This window comes from Pagrus major, chromosome 17 (assembly GCF_040436345.1).
Source record: "Pagrus major chromosome 17, Pma_NU_1.0".
NCBI lineage: Eukaryota > Metazoa > Chordata > Actinopteri > Spariformes > Sparidae > Pagrus > Pagrus major.
Window position 1 is genome coordinate 10,602,139 of NC_133231.1, and position 27,199 is coordinate 10,629,337.

Sequence of the window (27,199 nt, forward strand, 5' to 3'; positions counted from 1 at the left end):
TGTTTATGGGTTTTGACACTGAATCCCCTCTCTCTCTGTTTTTTTCAGTCATTATGTGCCCTAGTCTCAGCTCCTTCTCTTTGGACCACGGCAAGTGGAGGATCGTCAATGGTTCGCACTATGAGTATGGAACTAAAATAATATTCACTTGCAACCCTGGATACTACCGTGTTGGCCCCGCCCACATCCAGTGCCTGGCCAATGGGGTGTGGAGCTGGAGGAGCGAGAGGCCTCGATGTAGAAGTGAGTAACTTCTGTAGCAGCAACACAGCACAGCACAGATTCATTTGCAGATTTAACTAAGGATAATAGTCCAAGAAATTATATCTCCTTTATCTCTGTTCTGTCATTGCATTATCGCGAAAAATAAAACAGGAATGGACAGATGTAGCACATAGTCCCATCACACAAACACAATGTATATGTTTCATTAGTTTAATAGAAAGAAACCGAAGATTGTTATCCAGCAGAACTGAAAAAATATGTCCTGCCTTGCCTCAGGTAGAGTCGATTCATAGATAGTAACCTTACAAGACTTGAAGAATGAATACCTTATTTTCAGCTCACTTAATCAGCAACCCGATGCTTCACTTTTGTACTATTCACCTATTCCCGTCTCAGACTAGGTTAGATATTGTTTATTTTAGAAATGAGAAATAAAAGCTTTTCTATGCTGCCATGGGAACTACTTTTTGAGAAGCGAAAACAGCTGAATAGCCTGTGTAATGGCAAAAGGAGATGCGAGCCAGCATGATGAAAGATGTTGGGACAAAGGCAAACACCATCATTATCCTCCCCATGAAATAGTACAGGTCAGTCTTTTTTATCACATTAAGGTCGGTAAGATGGGTGTAAATGACTGTGCTCTCCCATTGACTCTGAAGATGTAAGCCAACTTCCATCTCTTCTATCTTCCTCTCTTGTTCTCTCTCTCTTTCTCACACACTCTCCTGGCGGCTTGTTCTTTCAATTTTCTGCCTCTACCATCTCCTTCCTCTTCTTTTTACTGTCCTCTTCATCTCATTGCAGTCATTTCCTGTAGCGATCTTCCCACTCCTCCTAATGGGAAGAAAATTGGGACCCAAACTACCTATGGAGCATCAGCCATTTTCAGCTGTAACCTTGGCTATGTTTTAAGCGGATCTACAGTCAGAGAGTGTCTTCTGTCCGGCCTTTGGAGTGGGACTGAGCCTCACTGCCTCGGTAAGCAGGGTCTGAATGTTCTCTTTAACTAAAGGACAGCCTTGACCTGGGTCAAACACTGCTGGTGATCTTTCCAGACAGTATATGAGCTTTTTTGGTTGAGGATAGAACCAGATGGGGACGCAGAGGGTGGCTATAATTGGTTTTGTTGTCAAATATGTATGGCCAATTTCTGTATATCTTTAGAAAGATACACTTTTTTGTCATCTGGACTGGGTGGCACCAACTGGTCTTTACTAAGCCTGGTCCTAACTGCTAAGTTGATCTTTTTTAAGACCAGTCTTTAGACTTTACGGTGGTTGCACCAACTAAACCTAAGTCTAGTCTTCACTCTGCCCGGTCATAGCAATGTGCATTCATGTGAATGGCCACGGGACTCTTGCAATTGCCTTGTAGTTTGGATTACTGGGTTACATATTAAAAATCTCCCGCTGTCTTGCTCATTTGTTTCATTTGTAATCTGTGGCAATTATGAAAGATCAGTGGAAAAAGAAGGAAATGTCATTGACATTGAAATAATAAAAGCAATTCTGACATCTTGCTGATACTTAACGCTTCCATCTTATAATCTTCTTTTGGCTTGCACACATCAGACTGTTTCAGACATTGTAGATCATTAAGTATAAAATGTTGATTGTGCCAACATGCAATCAAATTTGGCAAATACCTTTAGATGATTTGACTGCCTTACAGTAAAGCCTCATTGCAATGTGATGTTTCTAAAACGTAAATGTGAGAGTGCGGCCATAGAGCTACAGCTGGCCTGAAACTGTGACACACTTGCCAAGCTGTGCCAGCACAATATGAGCTGTTGTTAAAATATATAAACAAGAAAATATGTTACAGCTTAGCTTACCACAGCTCATCACAGCTCTGCACTGTGGAAGAAAATGAGACATACGTAATTACTTGAGCTGCATTCAAACCCACACAGCAGCAGAATGTGACGGTTTCCCTGGCAGACGTATTAGTCCGTTTATCAACCCTGTGGCACCAGCACTCCAAGCTCCGCTCCAGAGTGGTACAGTTCATTAAAAAAAAAGGAACCTCTCTCTTGTTTAGCAATATGACTGTCAGGGTTAACATAGCCGAGGACCTCTTAGTACAGTCGCCTACTTCAGCACTATCTTCATAGAATCTGGCTGCTCTCGACTGAAGTGTGATAATAAAATGCTCGGTTGAGTTTCTGGGTGCAGGAGTGAATTAGGGAAATCAGACTCATAGTCAGTGGCAATTTCCCAGGTTTTAAGTGGCAGTGGAAATCTCAGCAAGATTCCTGCTCTCTGAAAGGGATTTATTGTCGCTGAAAGTAATACGATTACGTGCATGAGCGTATTGCACAGATTTTGAAGAGTTTCACACGCATCCCTCCGTCTACTGTAGATGAGAAAAGCTGAGTTATCACCACAAGTGAAGTCGAAGCCAATATGAATTTAGAAATAATAATTCGGAGATAATGAGCTGAAAAATGCTTCCCAAATCCAATGTGTTTCATGAATACACTAAATAATTTTGTTTGCCAGTATCGTAATTCCAAGACCTTTTAAATCACCAGTTTCCTCATTTCATTTTATAATACAGTTGTCAAAATGCAAAGTTATTCAAACATGATAACACAATCAAAAATTGTGTTTCTAGCCTGAAACTATCGTCCATTAGTTCAGTGAGTGCCACTGCAGGCTATTATTTTCAAACACTAGAAACTTGAACTAAAGTATTGCACCACATGAATGATTGACGGAGATAATTCATTGTGATTTGTAATGCATATATTGAATCGCCACTTTGCTACAACTGAATACATTTTGACAGCGGAGAATTATAAATGCAAATACACTATAAGTGTTACAGGATGTGCTGTCTTTTCATGGTAAAGTCTCTGTTACTAAAGAAATTCACAATCTTGTTGAGAAAGAAAGATAAACATTAAGCAAAAGGGAATAGTAAGACATGTTTACAGCACCATGTGTTGTTTTTTCTTCCATCCTACAGCCGGTCACTGTGGTGTTCCAGAGCAGATTGTTAATGGGCAGGTGATCGGAGAAAACTTTGGCTACAGAGACACAGTGGTTTACCAGTGCAACCCTGGATTCAGGCTCATTGGCTCCTCAGTACGGATCTGCCAGCAGGACCACAACTGGTCCGGACTCCTCCCAGTTTGTATCTGTAAGTACTTTAACACCAGTTGTCACTGCCTTATTGACTGCAAGAGTGATCATTTATGTGGCAAAGAAGACCGACTTGGTTATTGCAGAATTTCTCATCATGGACACCACTGTTCAGATGGAAAAGAACTGGAGAAAGTTGTGTTTTTCATTCCTGGATTTTTATTTAATACATTTTTACAGAAGCCTCATAATTGTAAATTTGTATTCACAAGAAAGTATGTGTTAGTAAAAAGCACAATGATTTGATGCCATTATGAAGATAAATGAATCAATAAAAATGTTTGTAACATAAAATTAAATTGAAAAATAAAAAAATTGAATCACTCTTTAAAAGCCTCCTACAATTCCCAAAGCTTTCAGCTCCTTTAGTTCAAGAAGTGCTGAAGTCAATAGTGATACATATCCTCATAATGTGATTCTCAATCTCCTATTCACCTATTGATGCACTGAAATCTGCGGTGTAACCTTTCCCAATCGATAATGTCTTGATTCCTAATTCCCCTGTTGTCCTCTGAGGTTAATTATATGATAATGATATTCCTATGATAGATGTCACTGTGCGTCATCTATTGATCTTTGTTATTGAGTTTCTTTCTCTCTCCCTCATTCTCTCTGTCTCACTCTTTCCACATACTGTGTATCTTTCTTCCCCACCCCCACTTTTCCTTTTCTTTTCATCCTTTCTTTGTTGCCTGTCAACTTCCATCCTCCTCTCTACATCCTCCTTTCTGACCCGGGTGATGCATGTCAACTTCAGCTATCACATGTGGCCACCCTGGTAGCCCTATCTATGGCCGCACCACAGGCGATGGCTTCAACTATAACGATGTGGTGCGCTTCTCCTGTAACAAAGGCTATACCCTGGAAGGACCCAACACAGCCCAGTGCCAGGCCAGCCGCCAGTGGAGCCAGCAGCCACCAACATGCAGAGGTAAGGTCCAGCGACAGAGCTCCCACAGAATGGATAAATGATTGGCAGCTGGGCTGACTTTAAGTATCAGAAGGATGCAGATGTAACTTGACAGTTGAACTAAAAAGCTGCTTGTCTCTGCCAGCATGTTCAGCTAAGGCACAGACCACAGACACTGCCTCAGGAGGCAAAGACGGGCCGGTATGAAAAGCAAGAATTTTGTGCCAGCAGATGCATCATATTCAAATCATCTCATTAACCATCTGCAGTGATGAATTCTGAAGAGGGAACCGCTTAGTGTATCACTTCAACTAAAGGTGTTTAGAAGCCACTTCGAAGCTGGTCCTGTGAATCAGGCTGGCCATCAGTGGAGCAGGTAGCTGCCAGAAAACACAAGTAGGATATAGCCAAAGTGTTGGAACACACAGAAATGGCTTTTGCAGGTGCTTCTGTGATGGTTCAGGAATCACAAGCTAGGATGACCAGAAGAATTCAGCAGCCAGCAGATGTATCATGATCATTCAGAAAATGAGCAGCCAGTGTCTGCCAGCATGCAGAGGCATGAGTCAGAGGTAGTGTTCACATATCTATTGATTTGACTGAGAAAATCACTATCTGCTCAATTTCTCTTGATAGAGCATCAGGCAACAACATCTGGAGCCCTGACCTCAGAGTGGAAGCGGGGAAACAGGAATAATGAGCTTGCAGGAAAATATATGGAAAGGGGAGAGTACTGGGGGAGTATCGGAGATTTGTTTCTACGATCTTGCCAGGCGGTTTTTATAAGAGGCTTGCTGCAAGGAGAGATTTTTTAGGGCAAGAAAGCTCAGAGTTCTTTTACTAAAAGAAATCTTACTGTGAGTGTCGGATAGTGGCTGTGTTTTAGTTGTGTCAAATTTTAGTTTCCCAGGTTAGACTCATTACTGGTGTGTTTACAATTGCTAGAAATCAAGAGATTTTTGTGTGTGACCATACCAGAGAAATGTTGACTTGTTTTCTCAAAGTAATTGTGACAGCCTGACAATATTTTTCTCCAGACATATTTTCCACCATTTGCATTATTGTCCCCAAAGTAAACAGGGATCTGACTTGTGCAGAATGATGGAAGCCCTGAGTGCTTGGAAAAATAAAAGAGCTTTTTCATATTTGACTTTGAAAATGCTTCTAGCTTTGTTGCAGTGTGAAGATGTGGTAAATGTAGGTAAACGTGATTTTAACTAGGGATGTCCCGACCCCGATTGCGGGATCGGGGCCGATATGGGCATTTTTTCACTGATCGGGATCGGCAATTTTGAACGTGGACCCAAGCCCGATTATTTTTACGTCAGCTGTCGTCAACGGACCACAATTTGTGGCAGAATGCAGTCGTGCTCGTAACGTTAGTCTGGAGAACCTGTGGATAAAATGTCTGCAGTGTGGAAATATTTCAAATTAGAAAGCGAAAGCAGTCCAACGGCAACACGTAACATCTGCAATACGACCGTTTCGCGAGCTGGTAACAAAGGAGCTGCATTTAATACTACAAATTTGATACGGCACATAAACAAAAACATGAGTTCACTCAAGCAATACAGGCAAAGGCACCGAAGCAACAAACACCCGTGGATACTTTCAAAAGGAAAGAGAAATATCCTCGAGTCAGCCACATGGCCACAAATATTAAAGAGAAGGTCATTGAATTCATCGCTCTGGATAACCAGCCCACCTCTGTGGTAGAGGATCAGGGTTTAGTTACTGACTTTGTTTACTTGTTGTTTTTGTTAAAAAAAAAAAAAAAAAACTAATGAAAACCAATGTTGCAATAGGATATGCAGAATAAGAAAGAGCCATATGAAAGTATTTACTTTGTTTCAACAAAATAAAAAAAGCTATTAAGAACAGCTTGGATGCAGGTGATTTTTTTCTTAATGCAGCTGTATTATCTAGGAAAATATTAGTTAGGGCTAAGTATCGGATTGGGACTCGGTATCGGCAGATACTAAATATTAAATGACTCGGATCGGGATCGGGGTAAAAAAAACCTGATCGGGACATCCCTAATTTTAACTGGCTTAAAAATTCTATTCTATTTTATAAAACAAGATCAGAAGACCAGAAAGCAATCATGACAACATTAAACGGAAGAACTGAATTTAAGTGATATACATTGCAGCATTAATTGGTCTGAAACCTCTGGATCTAGCTGGCCCAAGCTATATTTGCCAGACTTAGCCCATTTAAAAATATCTCTCTACTTGGCATGGATTTTTTTTGGCAGTCAGATGTGAAGAGACACAGTTTTCATTACTGTGAATAGCACCATAGAGACAGACCTGGTAAAAGATCAAAAGAGTAAAATCATATTAAACTGTCATGACTCCCTTTGTCAAAATATATCTGTTTGTACCCACTAAATTTTTTTTACTTTAAGCCAGCTTTTTTTGCACATTTGCATTATTGATTTAATTTGATGTTGCTCTGAACTTAATTTTACCCTCATCTACTTTCAGCTATTTAAACCTCCTTGTCAGCAGTGCGGTTTTGGAGACTTCAACTACTTCTTAAATTCTTGTGAATTTGTGACAAATGATATGCCTTTGTTTCTGCTGTTTTAAGGAGGAAGCTTGAGGCGTTCTTATTATTATTGACAATGCTTAAATTTAGCCTGGACTTACTTGTCTCTATGTTTGTAGAATTAACAGAGAAAGCCACTCATCAGGTCATATCTACAGTTCTATTATTAACTCAGAAGTAAACATGCTGACAGATAGCATTTATGCAAATGCAGCTTTAACCAAAGTAAAAACACTGCACGGCTTCCAGGAAAGAAAAGTCAGATCTGATACTAGGTGGAGTTAATCAGGCAGAATGCCTCAAGATTAAGTGTACTGTAGTCTTGTTGTTTACTCCATTTAAAAACTCCATTACTGCCATGTTGAGGTAAAATTATTCATGACGGAATACAACTTGTCAAGATATTGTTAACTTGATACGTACAGTATACATTACTAGAGTAGATATAAATAAGTGAGAGGCAATTCTAGAAACCCATCAGCCATAAACAATCTAAATATTATGACAAAGTCTTTACAGTACAGAAGCTACAGAAGCTGAGAACGGCCGCAGGAAACATACCTCGTTCTCTCATGATAAGGGTTTAACTTACCTTGTTATCTCAAGAAAGCAAGCTTTATTGTCTCAAGATAACGAGATAATCAACCTGTTATCATGAGAAAACAAAAAGTTATATTATTACATATAATATTTAGCAGAAATCAGCAGTGGCCTAGCAGCATGCATAGATGGCGTCTTGACAACTGTAGCAACTGATTTAAGCTGAAAATGTCAGATCAAGGAGTACCCATTATTATCATTGCATCTGACTTACTTATTTATATAGACACTGAACAAAAATATAAACGCAACACTTTTGTTTTTGCTCCCATTTTTCATGAGCTGAACTCAAAGATCTAAAACATTTTCTATATACACAAAAGACTATTTCCCACAAATATTGTTCACAAATCTGTCTAAATCTGTGTTAGTGATCACCTCTCCTTTGCCGAGATAATCCATCCCACCTCACAGGTGTGGCATATCAAGATGCTGATTAGACAGCATGATTATTGCACAGGTGTGCCTTAGGCTGGCCACAATAAAAGGCCACTCTAAAATGTTCAGTTTTATCACACAGCACAATGCCACAGATGTCGCAAGTTTTGAGGGAGCGTGCAATTGGCATGCTGACTGCAGGAATGTCCACCAGAGCTGTTGCCCGTGAATTGAATGTTCATTTCTCTACCATAAGCCGTCTCCAAAGGCATTTCAGACAATTTGGCAGTACATCCAACCGGCCTCACAACCGCAGACCACGTGTAACCACACCAGCCCAGGACCTCCACATCCAGCATGTTCACCTCCAAGATCGTCTGAGACCAGCCACCCGGATAGCTGCTGCAACAATCGGTTTGCATAACCAAAGAATTTCTGCACAAACTGTCAGAAACCGTCTCAGGGAAGCTCATCTGCATGCTCGTCATCCTCATCGGTGTCTCGACCTGACTGCAGTTCGTCGTCGTATCCGACTTGAGTGGGCAAATGCTCACATTCGATGGCGTCTGGCACGTTGGAGAGGTATTCTCTTCACGGATGAATCCCGGGTTTCACTGTTCAGGGCAGATGGCAGAGAGCGTGTGTGGCATCGTGTGGGTGAGCGGTTTGCTGATGTCAACGTTGTGGATCAAGTGGCCCATGGTGGCGGTGGGGTTATGGTATGGGCAGGCATATGTTATGGACAACGAACACAGTTGCATTTTATTGATGGCATTGTGAATGCACAGAGATACCGTGACGAGATCCTGAGGCCCATTGTTGTCCCATTTATCCACGACTATCACCTCATGTTGCAGCATGATAATGCACGGCCCCATGTTGCAAGGATCTGTACACAATTCCTGGAAGCTGAAAACATCCCAGTTCTTGCATGGCCAGCATACTCACCGGACATGTCACCCATTGAGCATGTTTGGGATGCTCTGGATCGGCGTATACGACAGCGTGTTCCAGTTCCTGCCAATATCCAGCAACTTCGCACAGCGATTGAAGAGGAGTGGACCAACATTCCACAGGCCACAATCAACAACCTGATCAACTCTATGCGAAGAAGATGTGTTGCACTGCGTGAGGCAAATGGTGGTCACACCAGATACTGACTGGTTTTCTGATCCCCCCCAGACCCCCCCAATAAAGCCAAACTGCACATTTCAGAGTGGCCTTTTATTGTGGCCAGCCTAAGGCACACCTGTGCAATATTCCTGCTGTCTAATCAGCATCTTGATATGCCACACCTGTGAGGTGGGATGGATTATCTCGGCAAAGGAGAAGTGCTCACTAACACAGATTTAGACAGATTTGTGAACAATATTTGTGGGAAATGGTCTTTTGTGTATATAGAAAATGTTTTAGATCTTTGAGTTCAGCTCATGAAAAATGGGAGCAAAAACAAAAGTGTTGCGTTTATATTTTTGTTCAGTGTATATACCATATCATATCATTTAAACACACACATTGTTGGTAGTTTCCTTTTGGTTGTAACCTTCTGGACAGTAACCCGTCAGATTTAAGTTGACCCCTATATGTAGATTTGTTTCATTCTGCCTGACTATACTACACTATACAGAATAGACAATTAAAGCAATTTCAGCTTCTTACACTATTATTAAATGCATAAGCTTTGCAGCTTTACATACATAGCATAAACAACATTCTAGCAAGCTGCTCCTCTCAAGTTTCTTACTCTAAAAAGTCTGTGTGGAAACAAGCAAGCAAACATATTGTTATAGATATCCATGACAGTAATTCGCCATAATGTAAGACCATCATAACAACAAAAGTTAAAAAAAAGTTAATATGATTTGCTTTAAATCTCCCAAAGCCACCCCACATAGCAGTCTGTGTATGTCATGGTCCAAAGGCCTTTTAATTATAAACTTATTTCGCCATTTGTTTTCTTCGCTGTTCTCAGCTTCTGAAGTAACTCCACAATAAGTAGGGTTGCATAGTTTAGATAAGAATCACTGTATGTTATTTTTTGTCTCCTGTTGTGCAGTGCTGTGATGTACACTCTGAACATCTAGCCATGGCAACCTTATGGACTGAGATGATTATAAATAGGGTATTCATAAGATGGGTTTAGAAACACTGCCAAGAAGTATATATATTTACTTTGGTTAGATTATACATCACTGTCCTGTACTGCACATCAATAACTTCTTCACTTTATTGCTGAAAACTCCAATAAATTGATGTCTATGAAACTATTAAATAACCTTTATTACAATATAACAGCATGTTTATAATAATATATAAGATGAATCCATAAATAGATATCATAAGACTGCACTACACTAATTTGCTTGAAACTGTATTGAAAATGTCTGTCCTTCTTGAAATATCCTTAATAATACAATTAATTATGTAATTAATAATATTAATTAAAATCATTATGATTAAGCTAATACAAAAAACAATTATGGGGGTGTAAATGTACTTTTTTCTTCTTTTCTCTTTCATCCAGTGGTAAACTGCACAGATCCAGGTATCCCTGCCAATTCTATCCGGGAGAGTAAGATTGAGCACGGTAACTTCACATTTGGTAGTGTGGTCTTTTACGACTGTAACCCAGGATATTACCTGTTTGGATCATCAGTGCTCACCTGCCAGCCAGTGGGCCACTGGGACAGACCTCTACCAGAATGCATCGGTACAGTGGTTGCTTCATTTAACTGTTGTTGTTACCTGTCCACTTTTCAGTGCATCAGCCTGTCCACCTTTCCATGGTTATATGCTTAACAAGAGACGCAAGTAAAGAATTAAGAGAAAAGTTTCACTCTCAATTGAATGTCCACAACCTTGATTGTGTCCTCATTTGCTTCTAGAGTTTAAATGGTCCGAGTTGTTAAATGCTGTGACTGAGAGCATCTGTGTAATGTTCGATGCCCCAGTGGTTTATGGTTATGTTGCACTGTAGCTAATTGAGAAATGGGGAAACTGTCATAGCACCAGTTGTTTAGGCTATAGCTAATGTTCCCTCAAAACCAAGTGCACAAATTAGAACAACAACCATCTGAGTTTGTAATGTTTCGCTCAAACACCTGGCTCATAGGCACTCTGGTTTGATGTGATGTCATCAGCAGTGATGACTAATTTCCAGTGAAATATCAAAAGAAAACCTCCACATTTTGCACACGGGCTCAGAAAGGACTTCATTTCATGGTAGAGAGATGATGCACGGCATTTATTTTATCAAACAGAATAGTAATTGAAGAGATACACAGGAGTGTCCGTCTCAAATGTTTATTCATGGCTCCAGGCATCACTGACTCTTTGTTAAGAAATTAGCTTGGAATGGAATTACAGAAACTTGAGGCTGATTAATTGAGAGCTCTACCAGACATACATTGAGGTCAAAAGAATAATAAAGCAGCACAGAAAAGATGTACAAAATTAGATTTAGTCCTGAAAACAATCAAGTGAGCATTTTATTTAGTTTGTATATAGTAGTAAAACTTGTTGTCTTTTTCATGAAACATTACTATGGCAATGACAATTAATGCACAGTAATCTCCTCAAATCTTTAAACACAGCTGTATTAGTAGTCGTGTGTCTCACCAGCACTAGTAACAATCTGAGCGGTGATTCTATCAAGTGTGTTGAGGCATGCAACACTAATCCGTCCATCCATTCTCTCATCCATTGATAATCTTATTTCCTCTCCTCACTTTCTGCCATGCAGAGGTAGACTGCGGCCACCCAGGTACACCTCCCCATGGAGTGATGAGCGGGGAGAAGTTTACCTTTGGCTCCACAGTGCGCTACTCCTGCTCTGGAGACCGCCAGCTCATAGGAGACTCATCACTCACCTGTCAGCTGAACGGACACTGGAGCGGTCCACTGCCCCACTGCTCTGGTAAACAAACACACACAAATATAGTCATAAACAAGCATGGCTGCTACACATTCATACAATGAAACATAAATCTCTGTCACTCTTCAATCAATATTTAGGGAAATCTGTGTCACCTATTTCTGACCAAAAGACCTAGTAACAGTTCAGAGAAAATGCCGTTGCCGCTGTGTTGTGAATCATAGCAGTAACATTATAGGGACAAGCATGTTAGAGGTTACATCTGTCTGACAAAAGATGCTTTCACTTGAAGCGAGTAAACTACTCGCAAGACTCCACTGATGATGTCTATGATTCTGCAACATGTTTACACTTGCCTTGCCAAAAACATAACCTTGCAATTTTGTACAATACTAAACACATTAGAAGAACATTGGTACCAAACAAAAACAGGTCTTTGGTCACCATATTCCTGATAATTATAGGAGACGTCTTCCGCCACGCACACGTTCATCCGGCCTTGCCACATAGTCCTCTTCTTCTGCTGAGTTTCATGGTGGTTGGCATCTAGAAGTGTTGCATTACCACCCTCTGGTGGACTGACCTTTGCCCCATCTATTCCGGCATTGCCGTGGCATGTGTGAAAAGGCGAAAGACCAAATGTTTGTCTATGTATTTGCTTTTGCATTATATTTTGCGTGTATGATGAAAACGCTGTCGGTGGCTGAAAGGTTGACCCAGTTATTCATGTGTGAAATCAATGAAAAAAATGGTTTAAAGGTTTGGATTACCTAAATTACAAAACATACACATCATAAAATCACACAGTTTTAGTTTTTTTTTTACTGAGGCTTTGGATTGTCTGTGTCTGAGATTGCTGTCCTCACCCCAATATTGAGAGTTTAATGGAATTCAGTTTGTGGTTTTCACAGTTTAAAAAAAATGACTTTTAAAAAATTCAGCAGCAACATCTTTTTTTTTCCAGAAAACAAGTCCCTAATATTCTGGATATTCCACAGAACACGCTGTTAATATTTTTCATGACCACTAATTCTTCCAACTAAATCTATTCACAGCAATGTCTGTGGATTATACAGATTAATCAGGACACAGATTCCAGGGAGACAATTTGCAGTTGAATTGTTTAAATGTAATTTCTCACTGCTGTAAGATCTGCAAATACAATTCAGTTCACCTCCATTGTATTAGAGTACCAGATATTAGTATATGGCTAGATAAAGAACACCCTTCCACTACGGTGTAGTACCTGGAAGACCTGGCATTAATTAGCTATTCGGCTAGTGCTTGTGTGAAATTCAGAGAAAACACAGCACAGGGTAGTTATCAGCCGACTGAGCCAATTTAAACTCAAACTCAAACTAGAGCCCTGTGGCTTTTTTAATGTTAAGTACTTGCCAAAATATCTGACCATTATTGTCCTACCATTCCCCATCTACCCAAAGCAGCTTCAGAATTTCACTTTTTAGAACAGACACTCTTGTGGTTTATCTTAAGTATCTGCATTTAGCTGATGAATGCTTGAAACAGTACACTGATGGTACTAACTAGTACCAAATGACCCGACTATAACCCTTTCCCATCATTCCTCTGTGATTCAATGATACCGAGTTATGCATAAAACAATCAATCAAATAAGCAATAACACCTCTGACATAACTAAGTGCAGACTCTGACAAACGAAAAAGTTTTAACATAACTTTTTGCGTTCAGTGTTTAATACATTTAGTTGCAGACTCTACTCTTGTGTTTTCTAAAAAACCTGAATAAAGTGTCTTCAAAGTGTATGTCTGCCGAACTACAAACATCCCCCTTGATCCCCTCTCTGTGCTCTTCCCTCCCATCACACCTAAGCTTTCCTGACCATTTAAGTGGATTCTCACATCTACTGAATGTTCACTTGGTTTGTTCAACTCACTGACCCAGAAGTAATGTTTGTAAGCACACTTGTGTGACAGTGTTTTTTCCTTAAATGGGAGTGTGAAACCTCTACTCACCTTCAACATTTTGTATTTACTCAGACAGTTGGAAAGTAGTGAGGCAGTAGTGAATTCAGACTTCTAGGGGAGTAAGGAGATGCACATCATTTCAGAGGCTCAAATCTTTCTCCCAGATAATGTTTCCATTACATTTTTTGTTCCTAGTTTGCAAAATGGTGGGAGCAACAGAGGTGTGGTGGAGTATTTGTCTTTGTTAGCACCAGCATAATTATCTGTTGTGTGCAGACTAATAGCAGTTTTTAGGCCTGAAATTATAGCTTCAGAAACTAATAATGTCATTTTGATGCTTATGGTCAAAAAATTAGTGTTGCAAGTTATTTTTCTTCTTTATTACCTACTTTTTAAAAGTGATTTGGCATCTATTGTTGAGATGATTTGATCAGCGCCCCACTGGTTTGACAAACGAGCCTGTTAGAAAATGATGATTTGCAATTTTCTATTATATTTCATTTCATCACTCACTCTCCGAGCTGCATATCACAAGCATTGAGCTCTACTGCCTCTCTTTATCTGAAGAAACCCAGCTAATAAACTCTGCTGTAATCCGGGCAAAAACATTTAATACCAAACTAGATTTAGTGCGTTTAATTTAAATTGTCTAAAACCTAATCAGCATCAACTTATCACTTGAAAAGTGAGATAAGTAAAACCAACATGAATCTGTTCCCAAGTATTTAAATTGTCAAATAGCAATTGCTGTTTAGAGAGTAAACCCCATGTGGAGGAATTTGTGCAGCAGAATAAGAGTCCTGGGTCAGTGAGCAGAGGATTTAATCATAGTAAAGGACGCAGAGACTTGCCAAACTAAAGAAAAAGGATGTGCTGAGGTGAGCTATAGCAGAGAATAGCAATTTTGATTACATGTAATCAGATCTCAAAAATGCACCTACAGTTTGTTTTATAGTGATACAACAGCACTCCTGTAATAGATGCTACAACAAAATATATGGAGATTGCGATTTTTTTATGCCTTTCTGCCAGTGACAGCTGTGGCTGGAGACGTTTTATGTTTTTGGTTTGTCCACCTATCCATCCCATTCTCCTAAACATTCTCAGGAATGCCTTGTTTCTTCAAATTTGGCACGTATGTCCACTTTGACTCAACCCAAGATTTTATACACTAATTATGACAACATTTCACAAAGGTCTAACAGGATGAAGTAATGAAGTGGTGACATTTATATATAATAAGGGTCAAAGGTCAACTTCATTGTGACATCATAATGTTCTGCCAAAACACTTGGCCATTACTCAACATCATGCTCTGGAACAGAAGGGGAGATTGTGACCATATTTCACATAATTCACATGACACTTGTCCTGGGTACCCACCTTGAAACATTCACATTTACTGTCATGGCTACAAATTAGTGTTAGGCCAGAATCATCTTTATTGGCCAAACATGTGAACACATACAAGGATTTTTTTTTGTTTCTCACAATGAACTTACACACTATAGACATAAAGCAGTAGTCCACAACAGGCTCTTTGGCTTTGATTATATTTAGCTTCAGGTGAATGTTAAAGCTGTCTAACAGTCCTCTGTACTCTTCTGTAAAAACAGTCTTTACATGAAGACTGAATGATTGTAAACTGTAACCAGACTGCGTGGAGGCATACAACTGTGAGGTGGTAATCCTTGTTAAAAGATGGTCATACTATTAGGGGATGTTATGGCCATATAACTTGCTTGTTTGGTCGTACAGATATTAAATAGTAAGAATTGTTGTGATATATAGGACTAATAATATTGATATTGATGTTGGCTATAGTCAGATGAAAGTAATTAGAGTGTTAATTCATTGCCCTCACATTGCCACACAGGATTACACTGCATCAGTGCTTCTGATTAACTATGAAATCAACCACTTGTAATGGACAGAAGACACCTTTGTAGATCATTTGTTCATCACTAAGAGGCTTGATGAATTCAGACCCATGGCAGTAAACATCTGTTACAGCTGGAGCAGAAATTAGAACCACAACACAGCTGGAGCTCAGTTGTTGCTTACAAGAACTAAAGTTGTGATGCAGCAAATGCCTGGAGAGTTTTAAATTAGTGAGTGTGTACATTTTAGCACCTAGTTTTCACAGGCACATTAGCAAAACTTCAAAAAAGTGATGCAATTAGTACTGCAGTGTTAGCAAAGATAAATGAGCTATCTGGAAAGTATTAATGTAATATATGTTAATCCCTTTTGCAGTGATTTTAAAGTGTATTTGCAGAAAGGTAGCTGCATGGTCTATGGACAGCTTTATCTGCAGGAATAGAAATAATGAAAATGGCACATTTGAATTCTCAGAGTGTTCATCACCAATAGCAACAACATCATTTGGGCTATGAATTCCTCAGAAGTACAGCCCAGCATCAGCAACAGTCCTCATCCATGCATCCATCCATGCATCTATCCTTCCTCTCATCGGTCCTCCTTTGTTAATTAGTAAGATAGGGCTTAAAACTGCTTGCCAAGCCATTCCCCTTTTGTCCTCGTCTGTTGCATGGCTGAGTTGAAGGCCTTATTATTTCCTCACAAAGGGAGCCTGGTGAACGGACATTAACTCAGATTCAAACCAAATCCAACACCATCCCAATTAGTGAGATTATAGCTGTCATAGTGCATGCCGAGCCGGGCTGCCTCACCTAACCAAAAGAGACTAATGAAATACCGACAGCTGCTGTGAGACATGCACGCATATATATGCACACTCACAGTCAACAAATAAGAATGCATACTAAACATGCAAATGCACGAAAGGTATGCAAATTTACACATATATGTACATACACTCATTGGAAACCACAGCCACACACAAACATATCACCTCCAGCTGTGGTTCCTTGACCCAACAAATCTAGTTTGTCCGGATGTGAGCAGTGGTACTGATTTTGTGTAACAGATATGAGCTTGGTGTTTGTGCTGTAAGACTTTGTCAACAAGTCCAGTGTTACTGCAGCAGTTTGCTGCTCTGCACAGAGTGTGTGCACAGCTCAAGGAACATAATGTCATAACCACTACAGCACAGGTGCTTCTCAAAGTCTCTCTGTCTCTCTGTGTCTGTCTATCTATTGGTATGTCTCTTGTCCCTCTCTCTTCTTGTGTCTTTCTTCTGCTGGTTTTATTTCTGTGACAGAATGGAAGCAGCAGCAGTGGAAGTGGTGGTTGGCTTATGAGCTGTTCCCTTTGATGTCCCCAGTACTACAAAACGAAAAACCACCCCACCACCTAGACTCCATCCAAATTCACACACCAGTCTGCTCTGCTTTGGGGTTCATCACAACATAAAATGTTCAGTAGTCATGGCGTCACACTGACTCTATACCTGCCATCTCACTCTCATTTCCTATGGCTTAGATAGAAAACATGCCCCATTTTTTACCCACCAGAGACAGCCCTAATGAGAACATTTCATTTGAGTGAATTCATAGATGTGCAAGAAAGGTGGTGCAAGACACTGAAACTGTACTGTATGTTCCCTAACAGTAAAAAAGACAGGCAAGATAATTCAGGATAATGAAAACGCATTTGGCTTCAGAGGTCAAACTGTATTCATCATTTCTCATAACCACAGCTGGTTGCCTTTTAATGCTGGCCTCGCTCTTTTTATGGAGAGAAAGCTCCTGGTGTCAAAGCAGTGAAAGGTATTGGTCCTCCGGGTTGTTGGCGTGGTGACAACTGCTCATTGGTGCATTTTGTGTTTTATAGCTGCTTCCTGGAGGACTCAAAAGACATACAGTTTGAGTCTAAGTCCTCTCTGTAGTGTCCCTCTGCATGACAGACAGAAACACTGTGTTGTAATTCACTGCCATACCAGCTTAAAAGGGCCCATCTGTGAACACACACGACAGTTAAAGTGGAAGGCATCCTCAGTTTCTTTTTTTCATTGCTCCTTGTCTGGTTATCTCCCATTGCAGGTGACTCGGCCGACACTTGTGGGGATCCCGGCACACCTGCCCGTGCCAGCAGGGAGGCAGGGAACTTCAAAGTGCGGAGCAAGGTGCGCTTCACCTGCGCGGTGGGACACACACTGTACGGCTCGGCAGAGAGGATCTGCTTCCCCAACGGGACTTGGTCTGGCAGACAGCCGTTCTGCAAGCGTAAGAGAAATATTTAAAATGTCTCTCTGATGTATTGTATAAAACAGTAGGAAATTATAATTAGATGTTAACTTAACCAGATTCCTAGTCTGGTTTCCTTATTCTTTGAGCATATATTCCCCATTTTAAATGAATTTGGAAATAATTCTATATGACATGATAGACTATATGTAAAGTAGGCAGAGTTCTTGTTTCCAAATTGCACATCAGGTTTAGTTTACTCATCACAGAGAGCACTAATCAGCAGTCTAATGTCTGACAGAATAACCCTTATGATGTCATTAGGGTTATTTCGGCTCTGGCTTGGTAACTGCACAATTTCAGCAGAAAGCCTGTATTACAAACTTGGTGATGGTATTTTGGGTATTTACCTACCAGGAGAGGAACAAAAGATGCTTTTGAGTTGCATAATAAGAGTTATATTTGAGAGTTAAAGACAGAATATCTAAGGACTTTCTCCAATTTTGATGATTCTTTTTAAACCCAAAACACAAATAGCGCAGTTTGTTGAGTTTGTTTTGTATACCTTCCAAAACTGGTTATCAAAAATAGTATTGGTTTGGTACCAAAACTTGCATCAGCTGTGGAGTCGAAAAATTTCAAACAATAACCAGCCCTAGCTTGGAGACACAAACATTGTATGCAACATATGGGCTGCACGCAAGCATGAACGTTCATTGAGTGTCCAAAATAGGTGCTTGTGTGCATCCACACCTACACACTCAAATGATTTCAAATGCTCACAAACACAGTACTGCACCAGATGGATAAGTATCTCTCTGTTGCAGTCCGGTATTTTCTGCCAGCACATGGTGCTGTGACTAGCTTCCAGATTGCAACCAAAAAAATCATTAATTGTAGACACCTAAAGCCAAGTTCTTTTCAGATTGTGATAAATGAATCATTGTGGATTTTGAAGATATTAGTTTGCAGAATGCTAGCTCTACATCTTGCATAAATTACCCCCAGGGGTCAACCGGATATTGAGGCAAATGTTTGACTGCTCTCCTCTACTTACTGTCCGCCAGCTTGGCACAATGCCAGTGTAATTTTTAATAAGATAGGCCAATGCACAGACCCTCTGAACTACTCCATGCATATCTACCTTTCATTCCATCTCTCTTATTTCTCCCTCTTTGTCTTTTAGTCTCACTCTTGTCACTATCCTTCATTTCCCCTGATGTCAGCCTTTTCTCCCCTGATTTCTCTGTCTTAATCTAGTTCTCTAGCTGTCTCTCCACCCCTGTCCACTCCTCCATCTGTCCTTCCTCTGTCTCTCGCTCTCTCTGTTGCTCAGCTTTACACTCCCTCCCCTCCTTTTGCCCCACATCTCTCTTCCACTACCTTTTTATCTCTCCATCTCCCAGCTGAACTCCTGATTTAAAGATTGTTTTAGCCACCTCAGGAGGGAGGGGGCAGGAATTCACTGGAGCCTGAATGAGTTTCCCTGCTGTCTGTCTGTGATCTAAAGCCCTGTCTATTGTTAAAGCCCATCCATCCGTTATCCACAACCTTTTATAGTCGCTGGGAAACAGTCAGTGTGGATATTCAGCTCAATATCCATTTCACAAAATCATCAAGGTCTGTTTTGTATTTCTGTCTCGAATTATTGAGAGAGGAAGCCAAAAAGGGCAACTGTGTGCGTTTGCACTTACAGTAAAGTGAGCATGTTGGCACCTGGTGTGTTTGGATATGTGCCTGAATGATGCGTTTGCACCTCCACCTTAGAGTTAGAGTGTGTGTGTGTGTGTGTGTGTGTGTGTGTGTGTGTGTGTTTTTGCGTGCGTGTGTGTGTGTGCACGTGTTGTGAGCGAGAAATCACCACTGTACCTACAATACGGTTCCCACAAGAATCACTATTTCAAATTTTCCAGGCAATTAGGTGATTGAGAGAGCAAATCAGTTTTGTAATTAGACATGTTTTGGAGCAGAAGAAAAACACAAGAAACAGACTCACTCCTCATCAAGAATACATTTTTTGTTGGCATATTCTGGAAATGCTGTAAAGGACACCTTAGTGTAAGCCCATTGAGTCTACTACAGATAGTCTATTTTTTTCCTATTGAAGATTAAACATCTTAAGTAACACTGCATGCAAGTGAGCCTCTTATGTGAGTTGAGTTTGTGTTTTAAATTATAAGAGTGATTAAAAGTTAAAATAATAGTAGAGTAATTCTGTATCTATTCATTAGAAAAATGAACTGACTTCTGATGTTCTGATGTTGTCCTCAGACCACAAGTGCAAATTTTCACATTACTCCCACAGTGCTCCTCTTGTTTTTAGACAGCAGTAAATGGCATTACCATGGGTGCACTATGGGATTTGACAATATACAAACTGCACTTTATTTGCTGATGACTCATCAATGGTGTGATTGGGATTTGTGTACCACTGCATCAGTTCTGCTCATTAGCCCCTCTGAATAAAGCTGCGACCCTGTATAGATTAGTGGTTCTTTACTGGTTTGGTTCACAGCTACTTTACAAAAGGAAAACAATGCTTCCTTGCATCCCTTGATGTGTGGCACATGCATGATGGGGAACTCTGACACAAGCCAATGAGCCAAGAAACTGTAAATATTAATCAAGTCAAAAGCAAAACGGCAATAATTTCATAAACAGATATTACCATTCCTGCAATAAGGAAGGAGAATTTTTTTCAGCCCTTTGAGACCTTCAGAAGTCATCATCAAGCCACCTTGGGGGCTCCCACACCTCAGATTGTGAATCACTGATATGAAAAATAGAAAATCCATTACAATTTTACACCTTTGACCTTCACCTCCTCTTTTTCCCCCCTGTCTTGCAGCGGTACAGTGTAGTAATCCAGCTACACCTGCTCACGGCCGTATTTCCCGAGTAGATGGCACAACTTTCTCCCACTCCATCGTGTATTCTTGTATGGATGGATATTTCCTCACTGGATCGCCCACACGCCAGTGTCTGGCAAATGGCACATGGTCTGGCACGGCTCCAAACTGTACAAGTGAGTTTTATACACAGAAACATGAAGGGATAGTGGAGTCATGTCTCCTGGTCTTGTGGAATACAGTTAAAAGGGCACTGTGCTGCAGAGATTTTATGTGATTTAATGGAAGAAGAGCAAATCATTCACTACTCACTGTCAAAGTTGTGAAATGATGGTGTCTGACCAATGAGATGTAGGTCAGGCATAGTCCCTATTATATCAGTGTGGCAAAAAGGGAAAAAGAGTACAATTGGTTGTTTCTTGGTTGATCACATCTAGCTCAGTCACATTTAACCCAACATTGGCAGTCACAGAATATGTTATTGTTGCTTTCAGAAATAGAACAAAACAATAAATGAAAATGAGATGAGAAGTGGCCCAGCATGTCAGTCACGGTAAATGTTGTACTGTTAGTACAGTAGGCACTGTTCATGTGATCTGTGTGCTGCTGTATGAGCAAATGAAACATATCATAAATACTGTAAAGCAGATAAACCCCTGTCAAAAGAATGAAGAGAGATGGGGCTCTATTTCTGCCTAAAGGAGGCGCTCTGAGTGATCACCAGTGGTGCTAAAATGGGGTATAAGATTTCAAATAGCACATAAATCTCTTTGAGCCTCTCTGCCTGCAAAGCATCAAAACTGTCAGGCAGTTTTTTATTGTCTGGATCTCAGCAAATGAGCCTTGCAGTAATTAAGAAGTATGCCAATCTATATTCAATTTGCACCAGGATGACTATCAAACAAAATTACACATTGTTCTTCTCTCTGAAAATCACCATATTCTCTCCTCTTCATTCTTTTTGCTTGTTATTGAATCACAAGAAAAGATAAATGGTATGGGCATAATTTTCAATTTTGGAATGAAATGAGTCTCTGGAGAGATATACACAGGGAGGGAGGGAGAAGGAGAGAAAGATTGGAAATTGGATTGAATAATAATGATCAAACTTGCAAGAAATGCAGAATGGCTCTCTTGCCTTTTTTCCAGTCTTTCAAGCCTGCTCAATGCCAAACTTATTACTGTTATCCAACTGTATGCTATCATTTCACATCAAATTTTAGTGGTCAGTTCAGGGACATCAACACTTAAGATGCCGAGATTGGCTTGGTGGGCCTTCATTAAGGAAGCAATCATTTTCACGGTTCATGGGTAATCGATCATGTAGGTTACCAGATCAAAGTCACACAACATTCTCAAGGGGAGAGAGAAAAGTTCTTCCTCTCTTCTTTTCCTTAATGCACTTGATGGCTGATGAATGAAATTTATAGAGCATGTTAAGGAATTAGGGAATCAGTAGTGGTGCACTACGAGAGAGGCTTGCTCGGTGAACTGTGAACTAAAGCCATAAAGCACTTTATGAAGTAAACAGTAAACACTGATTATTCAGGCAGACTGTTTGCCTTGTAACATGCTGTAATCCTGTCTGTTTAGATCTACTGTTTTTAGTATTCCTCCTCTTCTCTTCCCCACTACTTCCTCTCTCCCCTAGTTTAAATACCAACACAGTGGTGTTAGATTCCTTGTGGACATGGGGTTGGAGGGATCAGATCAAAATAGAATAAAGTCAACTAAGTTAGAGTTACATTTCTGCAGTATTCTCCAACGTAAATTAAGAAACAAAACAGTACCCTGACTCGTAGTGGTTTCACATAAAAATAGAAAATAACTAAATTCAAAGTCTGATTAAAGATAAAACTGAAATAAGTCTGTACGCATACACACACACACACACTAATTTTGACCTTTGATTCAGTTGTAAGTGCTCCAGTGTTATTACAAAAAAGGGAAATACATTTTTCATGATGCAGCATCATAATGTGGTGGTTCAAAATATGATACAGTAAGGGATTAAACAAGATCAGATTACTGACCAACTGCATTTAAATGCAGGTTTTCCGGGGAGGAAGTTGTTGAAGTGCATGAACTCATCTGATTTCCTGCCTTAACCTTATTTCTCCCACTAACCCAGTTTTCTTGGGAGCAAGTAAATGTTACTGAATGAAAAAGCTGTAGAGTCAAGTTGAGCTGTTGAAGTCAACAGCCTGCAGCTTTTCAGCTTTGTGCTGACTGACTGGGTTTTTTACTCCTGCAGATAGAGGGGCACATTCAAACATTTACATTTTTGTGCATATACTTTTCTGCCTCTCTCTTTCTCTCCTCTCATCAGATCACGTTTTCACCTCCTCACAAGATGTCTTCTTGTTTAAACCAAATTAACTTTTTGTGAGCTATCTTCTGTTTGTGCCAGCTGCTTCTGGCTGATGTGTGGAGAAACATAACATGCTTCATTTAAGATAATGTGTTTCAGTGTATGAATTGTTGGTGACTCAGAGCCTAAATTAACTGATAACCTACAATGTTGCATAAAAAACACTCTACAGTCACCAAAAATGTGCAAACACATATACTGTAGGTGAGTAGGTCAGCTGCTATTTCCAATTATTATCAAAATTTAAGACACCTAATTAAAATGCTCGAGTGAAAAAGAAAAAGTTGTGTCGTTGATGCAGATTTTGTCACTTAATTGTCAACTTTTTTACTGCCATCCACTGCAACAGACAAGAACTTTTTTTTCTGCCACTTTTGAAATCTATGCACTAAATGAAGGACTAACACTTAGATTATTATAGAAAAAAACATTAAATGCATGGTATATTTATTGTAGAAGTTGGAATTTGGTGTGCAAAAAACATCAGAATCTGAGTAGTCCTCGGTTCTGCTCCCTTTTGCCCTGTCCATGAAGCATGGTTTGCGTGACCGACCATTCACTTTCAAGGTAATGTTGATTCAGAAATTAGTGTATCGCTTTTTTCTAGCGATAGCAAGCAAATTTCAAATATGTAGTTTGATCCAATCATACGCTAACCTGACTAAATACATCTTTCTACTGTGAGTTTTCCCTTTCCCAACAAAGTGGCAGATGGCTTGACAGTTTTTACCTGCCAGTGCCAACAATTCAGTTGCAATCTTGGGTGCTTATTTCAGACCATGGTTATAACATCTTTATGTCTATTTGGGAAAATGTATATGGCCACTTCAGTGTTCAGGGTTGTGTTTGAATGTCAGGGAATGTTTGGTCCTTCTTTGAATATTTAAACAGATCTTTTCAAATTTGTTTTTACTTTTATCATGGTATTGTACTGTAGTCTGCAGTGACAGGCTCTATTCATGAGACGCTCATGGTGCCCAGAGGATGAATCTTACTGATCCCCTGACTTTTCCTCTGACACCACCAACAGGTCAAAGTTTTTAGGTATCCTGTAAAATATCTTAACAACACCTGGATGTATTGGCACTAAATTTTGTACTGACATTCATGGTTTCCAGAGAGTAAATCCTTATGACGTTGGTCATCCCTCAATTTTTTTATTTTTACTCCAGAACCACCATGTGGTTGACATTTGCAGTTTTGAGTGAAATGTTGTGTTGAATGGATTGCTGTGAAAATTGGTTCACACTTTAATGTCCCCCTCAGGATACATTGTTACACTATAACTTTTGGGACTTTTCATCAGTTCAACTTGAAAAAAGTCTGCACACTGTACTTCCCTTTTGTGTGCAATTTATTAGCACCTCCACAGGTTCACAAGGGCTCTTCTTCCAACAAGAGCAGTAGCTTGAAGCTCACCTGTGGATGTGCAAATGAATTGCATGTAAGTGTGTTACAGTGTGCAGACTTTTTTCAGGTTGAGTTTATTTTAATCATCTTTTGGTTTGGCAATTGCCTTAAACGGTTTTTGGACGTGCGTGATTTCTATGTATTATTTGACTTTTCTGTTGCCATCGGGTCACAACTGTTATTTGTCCCATACTTTGGTTTATGACCAGATACTTGCAAAGCTAATTACATTGCCATCAATCTCAGCTATATTTTTTACAGATTAGCAAACGTTAACATGCAAACACCTGAGAAGGTGAACATGGTAAACATAATACCTGCCAAACATGAGCATGTTAGCATTATTATTGTGGGCATATTAGCATATCAACGTAATCAACTGGCCCACAAAAGGAGCTCACTATCTACAAGGCCTGTAAAGTCCACAAAATTTGAAAAGTTGAGAGGTCAGTTTATTTATTACACAATTCCCATTAAAGGCAGACAGCCAGGCATATTTACATAAACATTAAATCCAATTGCACTGCAGATCAGTCATCTGACATATATTGCAGGATAGAGTGTGCAGGAAAAACACGTAATAAATAGCCATATAAACTGTGTCATCCATCAGACAAACATCAAGACTGTACAGGTAACTTTTTGTTTTCCCTGATTTCCTGCAGAGTACTGTCTCACCTGTCAGTGTTGTAGTTTTGTGCTGATTTTGAAAATAGACACATCTAGGATTAGATTCATTTTTGGAGCACGCAAGAACATACTGCCATCAATCTAGAACCTCAGTTGGTGGCAAAGCTAGGACTTCACTTCTTGTCTGTAGTCACAACTAGCAGCTCTCAGATGTATTCTGTCAGGATACAAAGTTAGTCTCACCCAGCAATGATGACTATGTCGAAGTATTGAAGTCCTTGGCAGCAACTGAAAATAAACAAACAGGAATTCATTTAAGGGAGGAGGCGTTAGCAGGGACAGCCATATGTATCAAACTGACTTCTTACATTAAGGTGAATAAGTCAGGAAGGATTTTTGTAACAAGTAGACACACATTAGAGTTGTAAGATGAAACAAGGGCTATGAAAAAGCAATCAAATAGAGGCTAGAGACCTGAAGATTCATCAGAGATAGCACAAGGTTAAGACCTGACAATGTAGTGGGCCAACACTTGGCCATCTGTTTACTTTGGAGAAATTGTGCCACAAGAAGAAGCCAAGTATCAGCAGAAGAAAAGGAGAGACGGAACAAAAATTACTGGGGGAAGAAAGCTCCTCAACATTATTATTATTTTCACTGGGTTCGCCCCTTGATTTGGACAAAAAACTAGCCTATATCTCAAAATCATATACTGAAAGTGGTGCATTTAAGAAGGCGATTATGTATAGAAAGCATAATTATGACTATTGGGATTACTGTGACAATACAGCCATTCCTCACACTTCTGGTCACAGTACAACAGATGCTGTGCGATGACACTTTGAGTGCTTGTTCATAAACTAATATGGCTACAGCTGTGTTATCAGCATCTGTCGATATTTATAATTTTCACATAACTGAACATCTTAATTGAAGCCTTGAAAGTCATTGTTTATTTTTATTGCCCAGTATGCTCTATGTGCAGACAGATATGTGTGCTGACAGATGACATTTTGGAGATACTTGGAGGTTGTTAATTTGACAACAGTATTGTTCAAATTGCTGTAACCAGGTGACATTACAATAAAGCTCCTACGTCCTGAACTTAAGCTATGTTCACGTCATATAGGATGGATTATAGAGGAAAGCAATTAACAGTTACTGGTCACCACCACACATATTTGGTGAAAAGCTTTCAATTTTTCTTGTAGCTTTTAACTTCATTTTGTCATACAACATGACTCGGTGCAGTTGCACCCTTTGATGTTTTAATGCTATGTTTGGTGAGTCATTTTCATCATGCACAGTTGCATTTGTCACATCTGCTCGAAACTCTTAAATACTTTTGATATGGGGCTGAGAGTATAATTGTGAATCATCACCCACCCTTTTTGCCTATACTGGAGCATATGAAGAAAAATTACAAATGCGTGATTATGTCCTGATGATGCAAGATATGAAACTAACAAAAACGTAACAGGAGAACAATAAAAATAGAAAATCTACGGGAGACAAATCTCACCCCTCTCTCTTAAGAATGCATAGGCATATTGCAGTTCAGTATGCTTTAATAACTTTTCATCATTCTACATCATCTACAACATCATTTGTATGTTTTCTGATACAAGTTCCTTCTGTTTGAACACCAATGACAGTGATCACCTGTGGTGACCCTGGTATTCCAGCGAATGGCCTTAGATTTGGCGATGACATCACAGTGGGCCAGAATGTGACGTTCATGTGCCAGCCAGGATATGTGATGATAGGAGGTGACAACAATGTCACAAGGACCTGCACCAACAATGGCACCTGGAGTGGCACCATGCCAGCATGCCAAGGTAAGTGCCACCCACAAATGCACACACTCACACACACTGCATCACACGTGTCTCACACACACTGCATCACACACGTGCCGCAGCAGATAGTCAACCTTGATAACCATCAGACTGGGCTGTAACAACCTTGGCACGCTAGCACACAGTCACGTACAATATACAGTACATGCTTACACCCTGATATCTAATGAGATTAGCAAGCAAGGTGACACAGAGCTTCCAATGTGGTCAGATAGTGTCTACGAGACACACACAAATATGGAAATGCAGGCGCATATATTTGCATGCATGCCTAAGTATGAACATGCACCCGCACATAACACTACATGCAATTTGAATATGTTTATCTATTTCTATATT

At 39.9% G+C, this 27,199-nt stretch overlaps 1 protein-coding gene across 1 annotated transcript in view; it reads left to right on the forward strand.

Moving 5' to 3' along the window:
* The window catches only part of LOC141011963 (CUB and sushi domain-containing protein 3-like), a 228,382-nt gene that overhangs the window by 175,762 nt on the left and 25,421 nt on the right, over positions 1 to 27,199 (forward strand). The window contains exons 52-60 of the mRNA XM_073485326.1: positions 49 to 243; positions 1,030 to 1,203; positions 3,196 to 3,369; positions 4,129 to 4,302; positions 10,337 to 10,522; positions 11,555 to 11,728; positions 17,598 to 17,780; positions 20,590 to 20,766; positions 26,657 to 26,839. Coding sequence (XP_073341427.1) covers positions 49 to 243; positions 1,030 to 1,203; positions 3,196 to 3,369; positions 4,129 to 4,302; positions 10,337 to 10,522; positions 11,555 to 11,728; positions 17,598 to 17,780; positions 20,590 to 20,766; positions 26,657 to 26,839 — 1,620 coding nt within the window. The remainder of the gene's footprint in view (positions 1 to 48; positions 244 to 1,029; positions 1,204 to 3,195; positions 3,370 to 4,128; positions 4,303 to 10,336; positions 10,523 to 11,554; positions 11,729 to 17,597; positions 17,781 to 20,589; positions 20,767 to 26,656; positions 26,840 to 27,199) is intronic.